Source organism: Nothoprocta perdicaria, unplaced genomic scaffold (assembly GCF_003342845.1).
Source record: "Nothoprocta perdicaria isolate Ctin4 unplaced genomic scaffold, notPer1 scaffold_489, whole genome shotgun sequence".
NCBI lineage: Eukaryota > Metazoa > Chordata > Aves > Tinamiformes > Tinamidae > Nothoprocta > Nothoprocta perdicaria.
This window is the reverse complement of record NW_020455742.1, coordinates 100,370-119,534: the sequence shown is the minus strand read 5'-3', so window position 1 is coordinate 119,534 and position 19,165 is coordinate 100,370. Positions and strand designations below refer to the sequence as shown.

The 19,165-nt window shown below is 40.7% G+C and overlaps 1 protein-coding gene across 1 annotated transcript; it reads right to left on the bottom strand.

Annotated features, from left to right (window-relative positions):
- Positions 1–176: 176 nt before the first annotated feature.
- TUBGCP4 (tubulin gamma complex associated protein 4) lies at positions 177–13,080 on the bottom strand. Its single transcript, XM_026047290.1, has 18 exons — positions 12,987–13,080; positions 12,768–12,896; positions 12,339–12,461; positions 11,793–11,846; positions 11,284–11,340; positions 10,609–10,688; positions 9,717–9,918; positions 7,954–8,119; positions 6,666–6,790; positions 5,921–5,971; positions 5,420–5,525; positions 4,948–5,055; positions 4,582–4,720; positions 3,588–3,765; positions 2,625–2,759; positions 1,378–1,494; positions 745–884; positions 177–447 (listed from the first exon to the last, which is right to left on the bottom strand). The coding sequence occupies exons 1-18, from the start codon at positions 13,062–13,064 to the stop codon at positions 435–437; spliced, it is 2,001 nt and encodes a 666-aa protein (XP_025903075.1). The 5' UTR covers positions 13,065–13,080; the 3' UTR covers positions 177–434.
- Positions 13,081–19,165: the final 6,085 nt, after the last annotated feature.

Here is a 19,165-nt window from a genome sequence, read left to right as displayed (position 1 = left end):
TTTCATATATCTACAAGTAGGTGTGAGTAGGAGACAAATGTGAATAATAGAGGTAACTGCAAATCAGTTTATTGTATAAGTGAAACTTTTAGATACAGACAGAACTTGAACCATAATCAAAAATAGACCATTTATTCCATGTTCCAACTTGCAGAGGGTTATAGTCCAGGTGAAGAGCAAAGATATCATCATCCTTACATGTTTAAGAAGTTATCTACTGTCTCCCAGGAAGTATTTAGAAGTATTTACAGTGATGTAGAAAGCACGTTCATAGTTGTTCGGAATAAATGTAGTAGTTTTTCATAAATTACTAGGCAGTCTCATGTTTCTATCTGAAACGGTAGTTAGGTAGTGTTAGACAGTAGCACATGCTCTTGCAAACTCCCTCAGAGTACAGCGCTATCAGTCCCAACACGAAGAAGAGGTCTTAGTGCTCAAACCCCAAAACTGCAAGAGAAGAATACACTATTAACTTTATGTTAAAAGGCACTTGCTGTACCAGCACGCATCAGCTTCTGCAGCCACTGTTAACTACCAAGTAGCTCAACTTGATGCCAAAGCAAGCTTGAAGAGGAGAAAATATATGAAAACTAAAAATAAGTCATGGTGGTTTTGCTACTCTTCTGCCGTAGTATTAGCATTTTGCTTCTAATAATTTTGGCCTACACAATCAATAAAAAAATCACATTGATAGTTTCTTGTTTCAAGTAACTCTGCTACAAGCAACCCTCAAGATATTCCTACCTGCCCAAGGTTCCTCCAGCCTGGGTGTAGTATTTGTTATAATCCAAGCGTAGCAGCAGTTGAGCTAGGTCAGAGTTTATCTGATGGTTGCGAACACTAGAGAGAATCTTGAAGAGAAGCGATGACTGGCGACTGAATCCCTATAAAGCAGAGGAGGTCAGCTTTAGGCTCTCTCAGGAAATCTTTCATTGCTTCCTGCCTAAATATTCCTGAAGAAGAAAATCACTGCAAGAAAAGTGATGCTCTATAAGGTAAGCTGTCAGGCCCAATAATTATTTTGTGAGATATGTGGAAAGATAGCTAGAAGCACAAACTTAGGGACGTAATTTATTAGGCAGGATGGTGATGGCTTTACAGTGGGACTTGGTCTTTTTCAAGTGTGATGATTCTATGAAGCTGATATCTGCCTCTGCAACCTTTCTTATTCCAATTGAGTAATTTCTGTGTATCTCACCCCATTCCTGCCCCCTGTAGAGGTGGAATTTTTATCCAGGATCTGCAGAATCATTAAAATCATTGCAAGCACTCATACAGAAGGTCTGATGTGAGTTTAAATTCACTACAGCTGTTAAAACCAAGATTAACTTAGGCAGTTATTGCATAGGGGGAGAAAAGGTCCATTCACACATTCACCTTGACCAAAATGCTGAGTTGTGCAGCTCCGCGCTCATCTAATGGACCCAGATTCTGACTGACCAGAGAACAAAAGCTATGACAGAGATCCAGAATTTCATTTAAGCAGTGGAAAACCTGCATGAAAATAAAAAAGGTAGTAGTCAACAAATGGAGTTTTTCTAGTATTAGAAAAATTGCAGCATTCATAGTCAAGATGTTGCTGCTGTCATGTTTTCCAACCATGAGGAAGATGGTGGAGCATCTGTAGCATTTCCAAGAGTTTTCTAGGAAGACAGAACTTCTAACACTTGTGCTGCATCTTGCATCACCCCCCTTCTCTCTCCCAACTTTTTTTGAAGGGCAGTAGAAACTTTAGAGAGATTAATGTTCTGCAAGTTTCATTTAAAAGGAAGAATAGCTAAATGGCCAGATCCTGCAGAGTCTATCTCACACAGAAAACTAGGAAAAACTGAAATAGGAACTGGCATCAGCTGACGAATTGTCAACACAGGCAGAGAATTTGAGAACTGATTTTCCTATCCAACCACCAGGCTACAGTTGCAGAGATAAGGTTCAATGTTTCAGTTGCTCTGTTCACAAAACTTGTGGTTTTGGGAGACCAGTTGATAAATTTGTGGTCAGGAGTGTTACCAGAGCTGCTCAAATAGCTTGCAGACACAAACAGTGGATGCTTGGAAGGTTCCAGCTGTAAAGCTTGTACTTTGCCACATTTATGCTACACCTTCATATACCGAACAAAATAATGGAATGTAAAAGACCCAGAATATCACTGATCATGATTTCCTACCAACCTTCTCACTTAATTGTCTTTTTTTTTTTTTTGAGGCTGCATGTTTAATAAAGTTAACAGCTATCATTTAACATACTTTTGACTAAAACAACTCTACTCGAGCACCCCCTGAAGCATCCCAACTGTTATCCTCAAAGTATACATGAAGGAATTTTTACTAACCCAATACATTTCCAAGTAAAATCCAGTTCCTAACTTTTTGCTAGTTAGTATATAAATTGCCTGGGAGAAAAACAAATTTRTGTTGATTAAAAAATTGGTCAACTAATTGATGGCTAGCATAAAATTGATTTTAAAACTGCCAGGAATACAGCATCCCTCTTACTCAAGGCAAGTTAACTGATCTTCTGTACTTATACTCAGAAGAGGTGGTTTATTGCACCTGTTTCAAATCTGTGTATAAGCTCAGGGCAGCTGGAAAATATCTGGAAGTGTGAAAACAAGATTTACTTACAGGTTTTAGGAGGATGAAAGACTGAGCCAACAGATTGCTTAAGAAATGATCATGAGCCAAGCGTATGCTTTCAAAATCTCGGGTGGAGTTTATCTGCTGCAGAAGCTGTGAGAACTGAGATTCCAGTACATCCACCTGAGGAGTATGTCAACAAGTCTTAGTATATTTTTTTTAAAAGGACAGAAGTAGTTCAGCCCTTCTAGACATTTCATGTTAGAAACTTACCTTCCCTATAGCTATTCCTACCTTATAAGTTGAGCATCACTTTGACTCCTGACTAGATAGCTATATACAAGAATGCTACCTAATACAGGGAAAAGAAACAATTTTTGATGCCCAAGTAGAAGGGCAAACAGTCATTTCCTTTAAAAGTAACTAATAAGAAAGTAGGTAGCTAACACAAAGGTATTTGATTGTAGTCACCCGTTAATTTTACACTGGGAGATGCTATCTAGAGTCTCGGGCAAAGCTGCAGAAGTTCAACCTAATTGGAGAACCTAGGAAACTAGGTCCCCTCAGTTCAGATGTTATGGTTACTGTCAAATTGATTTGTCATTCTCACAAAATAATGCTACTCGTAGCTCATGGTTACATTTTAAGAATCTGCTTTTAACTTCAAGGTGTGAGATTATGGCTTTTTGCAGTTCCTAGAAAATAACCTTTAACTGGGCAAAAACTGGAACTCACTTAAAGGGACAGGGGAGGAAGACAGAGTGACGCTGCTTCAGGAAGGACTCTGGCTTCTCACAAATGCTTAGTAGCACTCGAGAGCTAGAATTCCTTCACTTCCAACAGCACTCAAAACTCTGCTGCCTCACAAATCCAAAAGCTTTATAAACTGCATTACTGACTCTGGGAAGAGTTATAGACGTATGTTCTGAATTCTTTATCTTAAATGCTCCTGCCATGAATTTCTGCCAGCCTGATTGACTGTTGCAGTTATCTTTGTCTGTAATTCATTACCTGCAGATAATACTGAAGATTGTCCACAAGAAAAGCCATGTGGTCCCTCAGACGCCACTTAATAGCATCCGTTCTGTTAGATTTCAAGTGCTTGCGCTGCATCTGGAGAGCCCAGCAGTGTTGTAGCTCAGCTTGAACCCGACGCACACTCAGCAGGTACTTGAACACGACATTGTACCTACAGTCAAAAAGTTGAGGATGTGTATTTTACTTGGGTACAGAATAATAATGTGAGACTAGAAAAAGAAATAGGAGGTGGTTGCTTGCCAGCATCCAAGCGAGGCCAGGTGAAAGCCCTGAGCAAATGATTCCTGGACAAGCTGGCAGCTCATGGTCTAGGCAGGTGTGCTCTTCCCTGAAGTGAAAAACTGCCTGGATGGTCAGGCCCAGACGGTGGTGGGGAATGAAGTTAAATCCAGCTGGCAGCTGGTCACAAATGATGTTCCCTGAGGGTCAGTGTTGGGGCCAGTCCTACTTAATAACATTTATCGATGACCTGGATGGAGGGGATTGAGTACACCCTCAGCAAGTTTGCAGATGACACCAAGCTGGGAGGAAGAGTTGATCTGCTTGAGGATAAGAATGCTCTGCAGAGGGATTTAGACAGGCTGGATTGATGGGTTAAGGGCAACTTCATAAGGTGCAACAAGGCCAAAGGACAAACAAGGCTTCCTGCACTAGACCTGCACAAAGTCTAACCACAGAGCGGCTAGAGAGCTGCGTGGCAGAAAAGGATCGGGACGTGTTGGTTGACAGACGGCTCTACGTGAGGCAGTAGCGTGCCCAGGTGGCAAAGAAGGCTAACAGTCTTCTGGCTAGTATAAGGAACAGTGCAGCCAGCAGGCCCAGGGAAGGAGCTAGGGAAGTGGATGCGGCTAGTGAGGCTGCATCTCAAATACCTTGTTTAGTTTTGGGTAACAAAGACTACACTACAAGAAAAACAAAGAAATGTGAGCAGATGGGCAGATAGACAATGACCCTACCCAGTACTTACTTTTCCAAAACAGCAGGAGTAAATAGAATGTGCAGTGGCCACTGAACTTTGTAAGAAAGGCCTAGAGCTGCCCATCCAGATGTAGGCGCTTCACGTGGTGATAACTCTCGGGAAGGCCCTTCACGAGTCTGAGAAGTATCTTGGGGAGAAAAAAAAAAAAAAAAAAAAAAGGTGCTGATAAGTCTTCCTTTCAGTCAAGGCAAACATGTCAAGGAAGAAAAGAGGAAAGAACAAAGAAGAGCCAAACAAGGCACAAGACTGTGAAGGGAACCAAGTTAATATTTCTTCTAGAAAAGGAACAGATTTTAAAATTAGGCCATTATCTCTCCCCCACTCTTACCTCACTATAAAAAAGCAAGTAAATACCTTTGTGGTCCTTTCCATGGTACTCAATGGTCAGATGAAGCAGAGGGAGAAGATTGTCATCATCTAACAATACTTTATGAGCAGACTGCTGAAATGCAACATTGACATCTGACAAGAAGAGAGCACAGATGTCAGAATACTCCAGATGCTGCAGCTAATGATAATTTTTGCACCCATTACTTATTTATGTTGGGCTATTCAAGACAACATTAATACACCATTTCCAACATTTTTATTTAATTCCTGTCTTAAACATGGAGATAAAACTGCCATGTAAAAGTTTCTGGAAGATGTTGCTTTCACCCATGCTGTAAGAGATTCTAAGTCATTCTAAGATTCTAAGTGGTGCTCTTTCAAGAATAACGAAGATACCTAAAGCCTAAGATGGAGCTCTTCTGTACTGAATACGGTTAGCCAACTTCCTGCCATATCAGAGTAATGACAATTTGGTGTGTGACTAAGGAATACTCACCGTGTTCAGTTACAGCTGTAGGTGGTGTTTTTAACATGTGCTGTGCAGTGTCAATGAAGGCCTGAAACAGCTCACCTCTTCCCAAAAGGTAAAAATCTTTAATAATCTGTGGAAATAAATTTTTGTACATAAGTTTTTGCATGTAAAAAAAAAAGTTATATGCAACCTAGTTAATAGCATCTTTTTTTGTTACTTGGATAGCTTTTGCCACTTCCTGGCAAACCTATCTGGAAAGCTCTGAATTTCATGCTGCACCCGAGAAATCTGTTTTGCCTTGCTTCATCACAAAGCCACACATATAAACTCTCCAACTTTGTTTCTGACAAGTTCTACCACTTTATGTTCATTTTTGAGATCTGGAAAATGAAAATATTTTTACTTAAAAGAAGAAAATACAGATCCTAAGATGATTTAATGGGAAAAAGACATTAAAAAAAACCAACAACAACAAACAAAAAGCTGTCATCTTCTTTAGATAAAACAAGCTAGTAGTTACATTACCTTCAGCTGTCCTAGTAAATCAGATTCTTCCACCATCAACTTCCAAAGATGCTAGGGAGGAAAAAAAAAATGTAAAACAAACCTCAGATTTGATTAAATTCATTCAAACAGAGCAATAGCTGTCTTAAAATACTCAACATGCATACAGAAAAGAATCTATAGAGGTTTTATATACAGCACAAGATGCAGATAGTAACTCCTGTGTGTAGGCATCCCATGGCATTAGTTAGGACATTCTTGATCTATATAAGCAATTAAGACCCTTGAGTAAAAAAAAAAATCCAAATTCCTATGAAATCAACTCTACCATAGCTTTTTTTCACTTCTGTAATCTTTCCCTACCATCACGGGCAAGTCATGATTTTTTTTTTTCAAATAATAAACAAGACTTTGCCAAAGCAAAGAATTTGTCTAGAAAGAGGGTATCTGTGATGTTAAAAAAAAAAAAAAAGAAAAAAGAAAAGAAAAGATAAAAAAGTTCTGAAGTAGTTACAAGTGACACAAGTGACATAATAAATACATATTAATTCCCTTCTTTCCTCCATAGAGGATGGATAGTATTTTTTAATGTCTTTGCAATATTACAAGTTGAAGTACCATGAAGCTCTGAGCTACACAACATGAATGCTGCCTGCAGCCTTCACTCTCCTGTTTACACATTAAATCTGAAGAGCCTCCTTCTTCTCCAGGCCATTTACAAAACATCGAAACTTCTCGGTCTGTCTGGCTGTCTTTGGATCCTTACCTCAGCAACAGTGCTCCGTATCCAGTCAACCACAGATTCAAAGTCCACCAAACTGAAAAGTGGTTGTTGCTTGAGTCGATGTAGCTCTGCTGCAAAAGTGTCCTCCTGGTTTTTTAGAATAGAGCCTATGCAGCAAGAAGAAAAGCATTTATGGAGAATAACAAGGAATACCATTTAATGTGCAGCCCTGTTCCAGCACAGTGGAGCAGTCAGGCTGTCCAGGTAGCAGCATCTTAGACCTGACAAAAGAAATGTGAACTTGAAGCATCAGAGTAGCTACAAGATTAGTATTGCAAACACCATGACAGGGCAATGCCTTGGTATTATATTCTGTGGAAAACAGGCATCCCATCCTATCCCTCCCTCCACTCTCCCACCACAAAAGGAAGTAAATTATCACTAACAACAGCATTTTGTTGCATCTATGACTGGTGCTAGATCTTTGTAGCCACAACTACATTTCTGTCCAGTAAACTAGTGGGTTTTTTTCTTTTCTTTTTCTCCTTAGAGCTACATGCTACTTGGATACTTAGAAGACAGAGTTTTTGATTTTCTCCCTTTCCCCAAGAGCAAAAAAAGAGTAGAGTTTAATTGGTCATTAGTTCTGTGCAGTGGCACGCTTGACATTTAGTCAAGCATTTAGCATTTTGAGTTATTTGAGTAGTTTTCACATTGACAAGCTCAACAGAAAGACTCTACAGCAGTCTTACTCTGTTGGTTTTATTTGGGAATTAGATACCCAATACCTATACCTATATGTAAACTTAAGAGGATACAGCAGCATCAGCTGAAATTACCTTTGCATTGCTGTCTGCAGGCTCCATCTCAATCATTTGTCTTCCTCAGCCATCTTTGGGACTGCCTTGTGCCGAATCACTCATGTTCACGGATGCATTTTAATCCTAATACCATTATTCTAAATACAGACTCGGCAGGAAGTGCCCCTGTGTCTGTCTGCACCTCTCAGGGACAAGGATGCAAACTGAAAACAGACCTATGTGATAGCTTTACCTATCCAGAGTAAATCACAGTGTGATTTATTGCTGGAAACTTGAAATCTGTATTTAGAAAATATTACTTATGCATCCTGCTCCTCCCTAAGGATTAGTCAGAGACCTAAGCCTGGCTAATACTGAGACCATTGGTCTGAGCTGTCACAGTCATCTGCAGTTCTGAAGAACATCAGCTGGCTGTCAGTGACTGCACAAGAATTCATAATGCAGCATTTAGGAAGATACTTGTCAGTCACTCTTAAAGGAGCACAGTCCACAAGAAAGAAGTTTCTTACCTTTCCTGGTCAGGTTAACATTTTGATTCTCAAACATCTGTACAGATTCTCCCACAAAGAGGATTTTCTCAGCAACTCGCACAGGAATATACGATGGCAGCATTTCTACTCGCAAAGAAAACTGTTTTAAAGACGGAGCTAACATGTTCTCCTCCTCAATCAAGCGCTGTCAGAGACCCCCATGGAAAAGAAACACAAAATTTAAAAAAGTTTTTAAAAAGTCAAAAAAGATATAAAAAGAAAAAACATCAAAATGTAATAATAAAAATAAGTGGAGAGGTAGCAAACCTCATTTGCATCATTCAGTAACTCTGCAGTTCTTTTTTACAGTTTTGGTATGCTAGCAAATCTCCCTGAAAAGTGGTGCTTTCATCAGGAAGGGAGTGGAGGAAAAAAACAGAAAAGCTAGGCTTTTATGAAATACTGGCAAATTAGCTCTCCTAAAGGAAAATACCATACCAGCTAAAGAAGTTTTTGTTGCAACTACATCACATTATTTTTTTGCTGCTTTAACAATGTTAATTAGCAGTACCAAAACCAATCCTCTCGTACCTTCATTCCATGTGTTTGAACACTGCTAAAATACTTGTGGTACAGGCCAGATGTAAACACCTCTGCTAGTGAGCAACTAGTTTAAAGATCTAAAGGCTTCCTGACATGAATTAGGAAGTATCTCTCTTTCTTGGTTGATTCTTGTGAAAGGTTTTTCCAAAATAAAGTTAATAACTATTTCCTTGATGTATAAATTAAAAAAAAAAAAGAACTCAGAAAAGATTTTCTTTCAGAGAGGCAATACTGATAATTTAATCCTGTTTTCTTATTGAAGAGTTAAGTTCATTGGTCCATTATCCAAAACTACCATGCTACCAAATTTTGAGAATTTTACTTACAGAATTCTTCATTTTAGTACTAGAGTTCAATATGAGCTTATACATTGATATTAGCAACTTAAAAATTCATTTCTTAAAATACCTCTGGTACTTTGAAGTGATGAAATACCAAAGTTTTTTATTTATCAGTTTATTCTACCAAGTCTTCTGTCACATCAAGCTGATGAGTTCTTAATTTATTATCTGACAAAAGTACTGACAGCATTATCCACTCTGAAAGCTGCTTTGCACAAGACACTCTCCTGGTATGCTATCTACATGAAGAATTAATGCATTTGGCCAGTATACTGGCATGTCGCTCCCTTGCTTAAGTTCACACTCTGTTCTTAGCAGTCTCTTAACTTCCATAATACATTTTTCCCCAATGAAAAAGTCAACAGGATTGCCCAGTTAATACTGTTTGCACTCTAATCTGCATCATGAGTTGTGCAAGAAAGGTAACTAGTCCAAATGTCACTGAAGTCAACACTCAAGCTCCCCACACCCTTTCCCCTGCAACTGCTGATGCTGCCAGGAGTGTCCACGTTGAGCAGACTGCTGCAGTGACTGTTAGGAGTGGGAAGACAGGCAAGAGCAGGGTGGGCGTAGCACCGCAAATCCTGAAGCTGCTCAATTGCTATTATTGCTTGACATCAGCACCTAAACAGATTCTATCAGTAGGCCATTTTGCCCCAAAATTGTCAAGCTGTGCATAGCTTTATGGCTTAGCTTATTTTTTTATGCTTAGCTACAACCCGTTGCAATATTCCATTGATCTGTCACCCTGCCAGGGTGAATGTCCAGTCTAGCACAGCTTTCACTGAATCAGAAGACAAAGTATTTCTTTAGTTCTCTAAGAATCAGAAGTTGCCAAACAATGACATGCAGTCTTACCAGGTCCTGCAGCTCCCGCAGCTGTTTTCCTGTTAATCCCCCAATTCCTAAGTCATCATCATCATCTTCAGGCTGGCCAGGGACATTGCCAGAGGATGGGCCTTGTCTGATAAAGAACTCCTCATGTTGATCTAGTAGCAATCCATGCAGCATCCAGGCAGACAGCTGCTTATACATAACTCCATGACACACAGCCAGAATCCTAAGGTCAAGAGGAAGAGAGAATGGGGCACATAGTAACCTCAACATACATCATTCTGGAAAGTTCAGTAAATCAGCCAGCTAATGCAGTGAGTGCTAAAAGGGTACTATGGAATGTGCTTACAGGGAAAAAACACACATCACCTGCAAGATCAAACTAGTACAGCCTATGAACGTATCACTTCTTTAGGGAGCCCTGCTAGCATACCAGAAATACATGTTTGCAGTGGTTTCTCAGTCCTGCTGTTTCTACTTAATTACCATTTCAGCTTGACCATAAATTACCATTTAAGATGCAGTAGTCTTTCTCCCCAAGGACATAAAAACTTAATAACATTCATTCAGTCAAATCTACCTCTCTGAGGAATCAGGAAACACTAGTAGATCTGACATATCCTTAACTGTCAGGTGGACCTCAGCAAGAAGAGAAACCATAATCGTTCTATGGGGTCTAAAATTTACTCAGCCCTAAGAGACGCTTCACAAGTCTATGAGGACCTTCACAGTCCTACGTTGTATGGAGAAAGCTTGCATTGGCGCCTCTATACTCTATAGAAAAAAAAAAAMMCACAGTTTTCCCTGCATGACAGTCCTGCTCAAAGACACCACCTGCTTTCATAAGTAAAATACTTTGATGTTAACTCTACTTGCTACTTAAGAATGAAATAATATCGTTACGGCATCCACATACTTTTCAAGAGCACTGCGAACAGGAGGCAACCCCCCACAGCTGTGCTTATGGACAGTCTCCAGTATCTGGCATCCATGAATCTGCATTAAAAAATAAATAAATAAAAATTAGGCCAAGTAGATCTATTATCTGGACTGGTACTGATTCTTTTTCTTCTGAAATACTGCACACTCAGCTAATAAGAAACGCCCTTACAAGCAGTAATGTCCACAGAAAGGGAGATGTAACATACTCTGTGTAGTGAAGAAAAATGCCTACCTGCAGTTCTATACCCAAGTTTCTCACAAAACTCTTGCTTAGCAAATAGGAATTGTATCTGGATTCTGAAAACATTGGCTTCTGCCTTTTTTATTTCAAGAGGATGGGAGAAATCAGAGTAAAAAGAGAAATTTCAACCAGTAATATATGGTAACTAATGAAATGTATTGCAATTATAAAAGGCAAATCATCAAAGATCATATTAACAATGAAAGAGAACAAAAAGTCAAATTTGGTGAAAATGGATTTGTAAAATAAATTCATTCATTACTTACAGTAGTACTTGAAATGGCATACTTATTACTGAAGTCAGTTTCCTTCCTAACATTAAGTTCTGGGGTAAGGACAGAAAATACTTCAGATAAACCAGATCAAGAGGAATCTTGTTAAGAGAAACTAGCTGCAATTTCCCTTTACCTTCTGAGTCTTGATCTGTTCCACCACAACCATCACAGAGGGGAAGAGTAACTGAAACTATAGAATAAGGAGCAAAATGTTGAATTAGATTGCTATGCAAGAGGAATATATAAACTATGCTTGGGTCAGCTGAGTATAGTAGCTTAATCAATACATCATTACACCTCCTCACAAACAGGAACTATTCCTGATCAGTGGCTTGGAGATCTCTAGAAAGAATGCGTTCCCTCCCACTCCTCTGGACTAAGATGTATGAAGTTACTAAGCACAGGCCAAATAAAAGCACTAAATAAAAGTAGTGAGAAATTTGCAAGAGTCAAAGCTGGAGGACCCAAGCTTTCTGTCAAAGCACAAGTAATCCTCTGAGCATGATGAAGGTTTCAGAGGAGCTTAAACAAAGATTGCCCTGTCTTATCCCATACATTTTCTCAAGAGATGCAAAGAGCAAATTGTGGATCAAAAGAATAAAAGCAACCAAAGAACAGTACCTGTTAACCACCATGGCATACCTGATCCAATGAATAATTTACATGTGAGATGGAAAGATGAGGGTCAGCCAGAAACTGTAAGAACAAAACAATTAATAAAAGCTAGCATAAGGATACAGTAAGTAAAAGAGAGGTTTGGCCGCACAGCCTCTACCTTTAATTATCACAGCTTTTAGTGGATTTGGGGGGTCATCTCTCATTTTAGCCTATAGTTTATGACAAAACTGTTGTACAGGGACAGTACCCAAGATGCAACAGCTGCTAATCTGGCAGCTGTTTTACTGAGAATCGTCACTAATGAAAAGAGAAGTCTCAGTAGTGCAAAATAGCACTGGGTTCTGAGGCAGATGGGACATCCGCTTCATTGAATATAGAGGGGACTTATTGTTTAGGCTGAAAGGTCATTTAAAATGATCCCTTACAGGAATAACTTGGAAGCTGTCCCTAAAGAAGAAAGGAAAATATCCTGTCACTTCTTTAGGCAGCACTGCTTATTAACTTCAGAAATGACAAGTTTCTGCAATCTGCCAGCAGCAGGAGAATGTCTTGTTTCAAGTCTCTCTTTACCTCTTGTTCAAGATCAAGTAGGGCCTGTCGATAAGGCTGCAGAACTGAATCAAGACCTGTGCAGAAAGCTCGCAAATAAATCCCATGTAATCCACTCTGGCTTTGTTGAGATAGATGGTGGTCCTGAAACCAAACAATAAAATCTACATCAGTTCCTGAGCACTGATCTAAAGGATCCTCTCCTGCTATGCTGGGCAGGGCCCATGGGCAGCATGCAAGTACAGCTGCTGCTGGTGCTGCTTTGGTGAAGAGTGCCAACCTCTTCAGACCCTGACGGGGTCACCGTGCTCAAGGGCCCAGCCTCCCGCGGGGTTGGCAGCCGCCCCGCGGGGAGCAGCAGCTGCTACAGGTGCCGTCCAAGGGACGAGCGCAGCGCAGCACAGCCTTCACTGCTCGCTGCCCCGGGCCGGGCCCCGCACTGGGCCCTACCTGCTGCTGCACGTGCCCCGTGTACTGCTCCACGAACTCGGCGAAGCGGATGTAGTCGGTGCCGAGGCGGCAGAGCCTGTTGAGGACGCTGGTCTCGCTGGGATGCAGGAAAGGCAGCTCCTGGGACACCTGCAACAGAGGAGGCGGAGCAGGGACGTGAGGGCGGGTTGGGCAGACATGCAGGCGGGCCGGGCCGGGCCGGGCCAGGCTGGGCCGCACCTGGAGGCCGCCGCGCTTGCTCCAGGTGAAGGCGGCCCCCGGGTACCCACTCAGCGCCAGCAGCAGCTCGTGGATCATTGTGCCGCGCGCCGCCACCAGGGCTGGCGGGAGACGCGCCGGGGCCGCCGGGAAGGGGACGGCTGCGCGGGGCCGTCGGGAAGGGCGCCGGGCGCCTGCGCCGCTGTGGGCGGTGCCCTGCTGCGCTCGGGCCGGGCCGCGCTGGGCGGAACGGAGCGCGGGCTGCAGTCGGGGCTCGTTGGGGCCCGTTGGGGCCCGTTGGGGCCCGCTGCGGGGTCGAACGGGCCGCGCCACCCCTGGGAGCGGCTGGGGCTGTTGGCTCCCCGGGAGGGCGGCTGGCCGAAGGCCGCCCCCCAGACAGTGGAAAAACTCAGCTCCCCAGCTCTTCTAGTATTCTTTTTTTTTTTTTTTTTTTAGAGCCTTAGGGCTCTTTTTAAAATCATTATTTTCAGTATCATTTTGTACTCATACTTACCTCTCTTTATTGCTTTCCTTCATTTTGTTTCTTAAGCTGAGTAGTCTTAGAACTGCAGCTGCCCTCTAGGAATTGTGGAGTTGTGTAGTAAGCTCTTTTCTAACGATTTTTTTTTTCATTTTCTTGTTTTGAGCTGTGTCTTTTGTGCATATTTTTTCCTCAATGGTGGAGAAAAGGTATATTTTTTGTTGCTTAGAACTGGTGTTTGTTAACTCTCGCTTTTTAAACACATAATCAGTACCTGTGGGAGGAATAAGGTCTTAGTGTGTAACTCACCTTTTATACCGCGTCTCTTAATTTCTATTTTAATACTTTTGGACACGTTGGCGTAGATACTCTTATACCTGTTGTGAGGCCTAACTTTGGAGCTACCAGTAGGTTAAGACATACATAACAGTCGGACAGACAATGGTGGGTCTCTCAGCGCAATTTGACTACACATTGGTTTTACCACTGACGTAAGTAGTGCAGTGAACAACTGGGCCAGTGAAACTGCGGGGTGCCCCAGCCCTTGGGAAGCATCTGAGGTTTGGTGTTGTTAGTGTCTGTCCTGCAGTCAGCAGCAGCCTTTCCTTTGCGTAGAACAGGCTTTGGTTGAATCCTGCACTGCTTCCAAAGCTTCTGCACTAACAGGTGGGATTTGATCAATGCTGATTTTAAGTACAATTTTCAAAGATTGTGAAGCAAATATGCTGTGGATAGTTTATAGATAGCTTAGTTCATAGAGAGCAAGATGACTCGCTAGTTTGCCCCAAAATGGTTTGTTTGCAAGTATTAAATACAATTTCAAGGAGTATGTGCAGTACTGTTAACACATGCTTTTATTTATGGAAATATGTATTATGTAACCTGTTACAGAAATTTTGAATCTAAACATAGCAGTCTTCTGCAAACAGAAGCCACCTTTAGAGCAGTATTCCTCCACAAAAAAAAAAAAAAAAAAAAAAAAAAAAGTAATCTTGTAAGAGCCTTCTATGGGCAATGGAGAGAGAAAAACGAATAAAATTTATCAGAGCAAAAGAAACTTTTCTTTAGCAAAGGTGTAAAAATGCCACAAACATTTGTGCCATGAAGTTAGTGAACTATTGGAAGTAACCAATACTAGAGATAAGAGTTTAGGTATCCATTAAAGCAAGTTGAATACAGATACAGAAGCTTTATCACTGGAATCCTTTCGGATGACAAAGGTTATGGGTTTGATACTGTGTCCATAAGGTACTAGGGGTGATGCTGCAGAACAGGTTGGACTAGATTGTCCCTTTTCTCTTTGCCATCTCCAACCCACTCCTACGCTTTGTTTTTTTTAACCCTATTTGCAGCTAAATATTGTGGTCTTCTCAAGATTTTAATCAAATGCCTTTATAGATAGTCCTAAATGAGAACAAATAGAGAGGACGCAAAAGCAGCATTACAAACTTGATAAATAGGCATGGTGTCTGTGCCACAAACAAATGTATCCTGAGAACTGTTCAATTTTTTTCCACATATCTTTGAGGTTTCTTTGGATATTACAGACATTGAAAGAGAAAGAAAGTGTGCTTCGAGGAAAGTATACAGATTTCTGATTCAGGAAGTGCAGGGGGAGGTGAACTAGGTGATCTCCAAATGGCCCTTCTGACCTTAATCATTCTGTGAAGTATTTTCCAGTACAAAACGTGTCGATCTTGCACTGCTACAGGGAGAAAAGAGGGTGTTTCGTGATGGAAGCTGGGTGTGCAGGGTGGCTCGCAAGCTTGGAAGCAAAGGGCATATAGGAGATCCCATACAGTGATTCAGATTTGACTGCATTACTCTGCCTGTTGGCAGTGCAGAGGCAAGTGGCAGGGGGCTGGCCATATTCTCCCAAGTGCAGCTATGCCCTCTGCAGCTTTCCCAGCCTCTTGCAAAGTTCCTTGCTGCAGGGATGGGAAAGCGTTGATTTGAAACTGCTGCATCTTCAGACCAGGTCAGCAAGGTGCCTCATTTGGACACTACGTTTCTGATCTGGTGCTGGGAGACTCAGAGCTAACTGACTTTTGGCAAGGTGTGGCCTAATGTGACCATATACAGATGAGTGCTATTGAATAAGTGTGGGTAGGAGTCAAAGAAATATTTTCAGTGGAGGCAACTGCATCTGGATTGCTACAGGCCAGTCTGGGCATTATCACAGAACATGTAGCTAAACTGGGTAATTGGAGAAGACAACAAAAATAAGGATCTAACCCTATTACAAATCCAAATAAACCTGTCTTGAATAAGTGAAGTCTAACGTGCAAGGTCTCAACTGCCTATGAAGTTCAGGAAGCAATGTTAAGGAGTGACTGTTATGGACGAGATGAGTCAGTAAAATGAAGGATGTTGTAGAACCACAATAGACATCTGTAATCTCAGCTTTCTGATGGTTGTGTGGATCATGGAATAAGTAACAGCTTGAACTGCTTGGTGCTAAATGGGACCTAGAACAGATTCTACTACACCTTCAGCTTCTGTTTTGGCAGAAATGAGGATGCACATAAAAAGTTCTTCAGTGGAAGGTTGTTATATTATTGAATGTTATTATTCCAGATCTTTTTGGACCAAAAGACTCTGGTTTTTTTTTTGGTTTTTTTTTTGTTTTTTTGTTTTTTTGTTTTTTTTTTTTGAAAGGCAGGCAGAGTAGTTGTGTATGCTGTAATGTCCAGAGGAAGACAGGTGAGAGAATCACTCCATTTTAGTGGCTAGCTTGAAGTGCATGACTTTCTTGATAAAGGTAATAGCCCGTAAATACTTGCAAATGAAAAAATAACAGTGGTTTAAATAAAGGATTGAGTTTTGCAACTTTTATTTCCTCAAGGAAGCCTTGTGATTGGGCAGATAAAGCCAAATAAAGAATACTTAAAGCCTATACAGAATTGCTAATTAAAACTGTGATACTGGAGAAAAATAGGTACCTCTGCAGTGCTTTGTACAAGACAATCTAGGTAGTAGCTATTCAACATGAGGGGAAAAGAAAGAGAAAGACAAGAACCAGGAGAGGTAAGAAATTAAATGCACAAATACACAAATCCTAACAAAGAGCAGTTAGAAGAGACAGTATGAAAGAGCAGAAATCTTAGAGACAGTGATTGGTGGGGCTGCTACAAGTACCTTGAAGAGGTTCAGCCAGAAACTTTTAAACTGCAAATGTGTAATAATCACGGTTTATTCTTATCAGAGTGAATCCTATAATCCTATAGAAAAGTTCGCGTTTATGATTTTTTTTTCCAGAAAGATTGTGTGGCTGTGCAAAAATTGTTCTGGAATTCTAGGGCAGCAAAAACGGTTCTGCACTCCACAGTTTCTTTATAGTTGCTTAAAATATCTTCTCATTGTTCTATTGCGGAGTGGTCACTTACAAATCATAGAATCATAGAATCATAGAATGCCGAAGGTTGGAAGGGACCTCAGAGGTCATCGAGTCCAACCCCCCTGCTCACGCAGGGTCACCTAGAGCACGTGGCACAGGGCTGCATCCAAGCGGGTTTTAAAGATCTCCAAAGAAGGAGACTCCACAACCTCTCTGGGCAGCCTGTTCCAGTGCTTTGTCACCCTCACAGTGAAGAAATGCTTCCTTAAGTTCCTGTGGAACTTCCGATGCTTCAGTTTGAAGCCATTTCCTCTAGTCCTNCCCCTGCTCACGCAGGGTCACCTAGAGCACGTGGCACAGGGCTGCATCCAAGCGGGTTTTAAAGATCTCCAAAGAAGGAGACTCCACAACCTCTCTGGGCAGCCTGTTCCAGTGCTTTGTCACCCTCACAGTGAAAAAAAGTAATATAAATATTAATAATTAGAATTAGAATTAATAATAGAATTAGAATAGAATTAATAATTAGAATTAGAATTATAACTGTTAACAAACATTTTGACTAAGTTGAGGGATGCTGTGGTCTTATGAAATTGTTGGCATCACTTAACTACTGTCATTATAAGCATTTAATTACGTTCGTTATTGTCTTTTTTGACATAATGGGAAAAAAGATTTTTCTCAGCATCACTACCTGCATGTCTCTTAATAAAGCAAAAACAAACAAAACAACAACAAAAAAAACCATAAAAGCAAAGTCTTGCTGAATCAAATCACAAACCTCTTTAATCCCATGTCTGATGACAAAGCACGGGAACAGGTTGCCCAGAGAGGTTGTGGAGTCTCCTTCTTTGGAGATCTTTAAAACCCGCTTGGATGCAGCCCTGTGCCACGTGCTCTAGGTGACCCTGCGTGTGCAGGGGGGTTGGACTCGATGACCTCTGAGGTCTCTTCCAACCTTGCACATTCTGTGATTCTGTGATATTGATAATTTGGTAGTACAGTCAGAAAATGAGTAGAAGTGCATGAAGAGAGCCCTTCTTATGCTGACATTCAGTGATATGAGCTGAATTCAGTGATATTCCTGAGCTTTTACCTAGACAAAATTCAGTGTGCATATTCTTCTGGTCTTCAAAATAATGTCGTATAAGTTTCTATACTTTAGTGTTATGTTTTGTAAAAAGGAATTTAAAGACATTGAAGCCCTTCTGTAGTTCTTAACATCACTGTTGCCTTTCTCTGTAACTGTTTTTGTTCAATTGTATCATTTTTTTAACAAGGGATGACCGAAAGTGAGGTGTAATTCAGACTGTGGGCACATCTGTATTCAAGCTAAGTATCTCAGTCTGAATTAAAGATGTGCTGGCTTCATGAAGTTTCCTGCTTTGTACTTTCTTGATATTATTGAACAAGGCTTGTGGGGATAACAACTATCTTTTGAGACCAACTTATATAACTGGTCAGGCAAGTCATATCACCTCATGAATATCCTTGGGCCATCTTAGCTGCAAGGTACTACTATTAACAGTTTCAAAAATGATCTTTGGCTTTGGAGCATTCCTAAGCATTGAGCTTCACAATCTCCTACCTGAGGTGTAATGGGTAAATTAGAATTTGGTTTTGTACATGTATAGTTAGTATTGCTTTTTGATGTGCACTGTGTTTCATTACAATTAGTTTTCATCTGTTGTTTTATAGACAAATTACTTAATATTGTGCTATCCTACTCTGTCTCTGCGAGATGAGCTGTTTGTCAGTCATGTACTTCAGGATCTACATGGACAACTAGCACACTGTATCTGGCTTAAGAAAAGAGAAAATGCTTCCTCCTGACAGCTCTTGGCGGAAAGAGAACTTACAAATATTTCCTTGCCATTCCTTCCCCCTCACAGATCCTGTACACAGCTGTCTCCTTTCCTTTTCTGACTTTATTCTGGCATACATTCAATTTTAAAACTGATTAAAAAATATGTAGGAATGATCTTGCATGAAGAAGGCTTACCACAAAATTCCAAAATCCAATAACAGCTAACAATTCCACTTATATCAGTATCCCGGAACACACTTTTTTTTTTTTTTTTTTTTTTTTCTAACACAGAGAATAAACTACGATAAGACTTGTCTCCTTTTTTGCTTTTCTACGCTATGGGGCACCTGTGCTGATGAATACATACTCTAGCAAATATATGCAAGACCAATTACAATCAAGGAGAAAAAAAAAGAGAGGGAGAGATGGAATTATGAGATGAAAGAAGCTTGGAGCAAAGACAAAGAAGATACAACGGGGGAAGAGAAATGAGGAAATATTATTCTTCTAATACATATATTTGCTGCCATATTTTTCCTAATACAGTCCATAATGTTTTTTTTTTTTTTTTTTTTTGA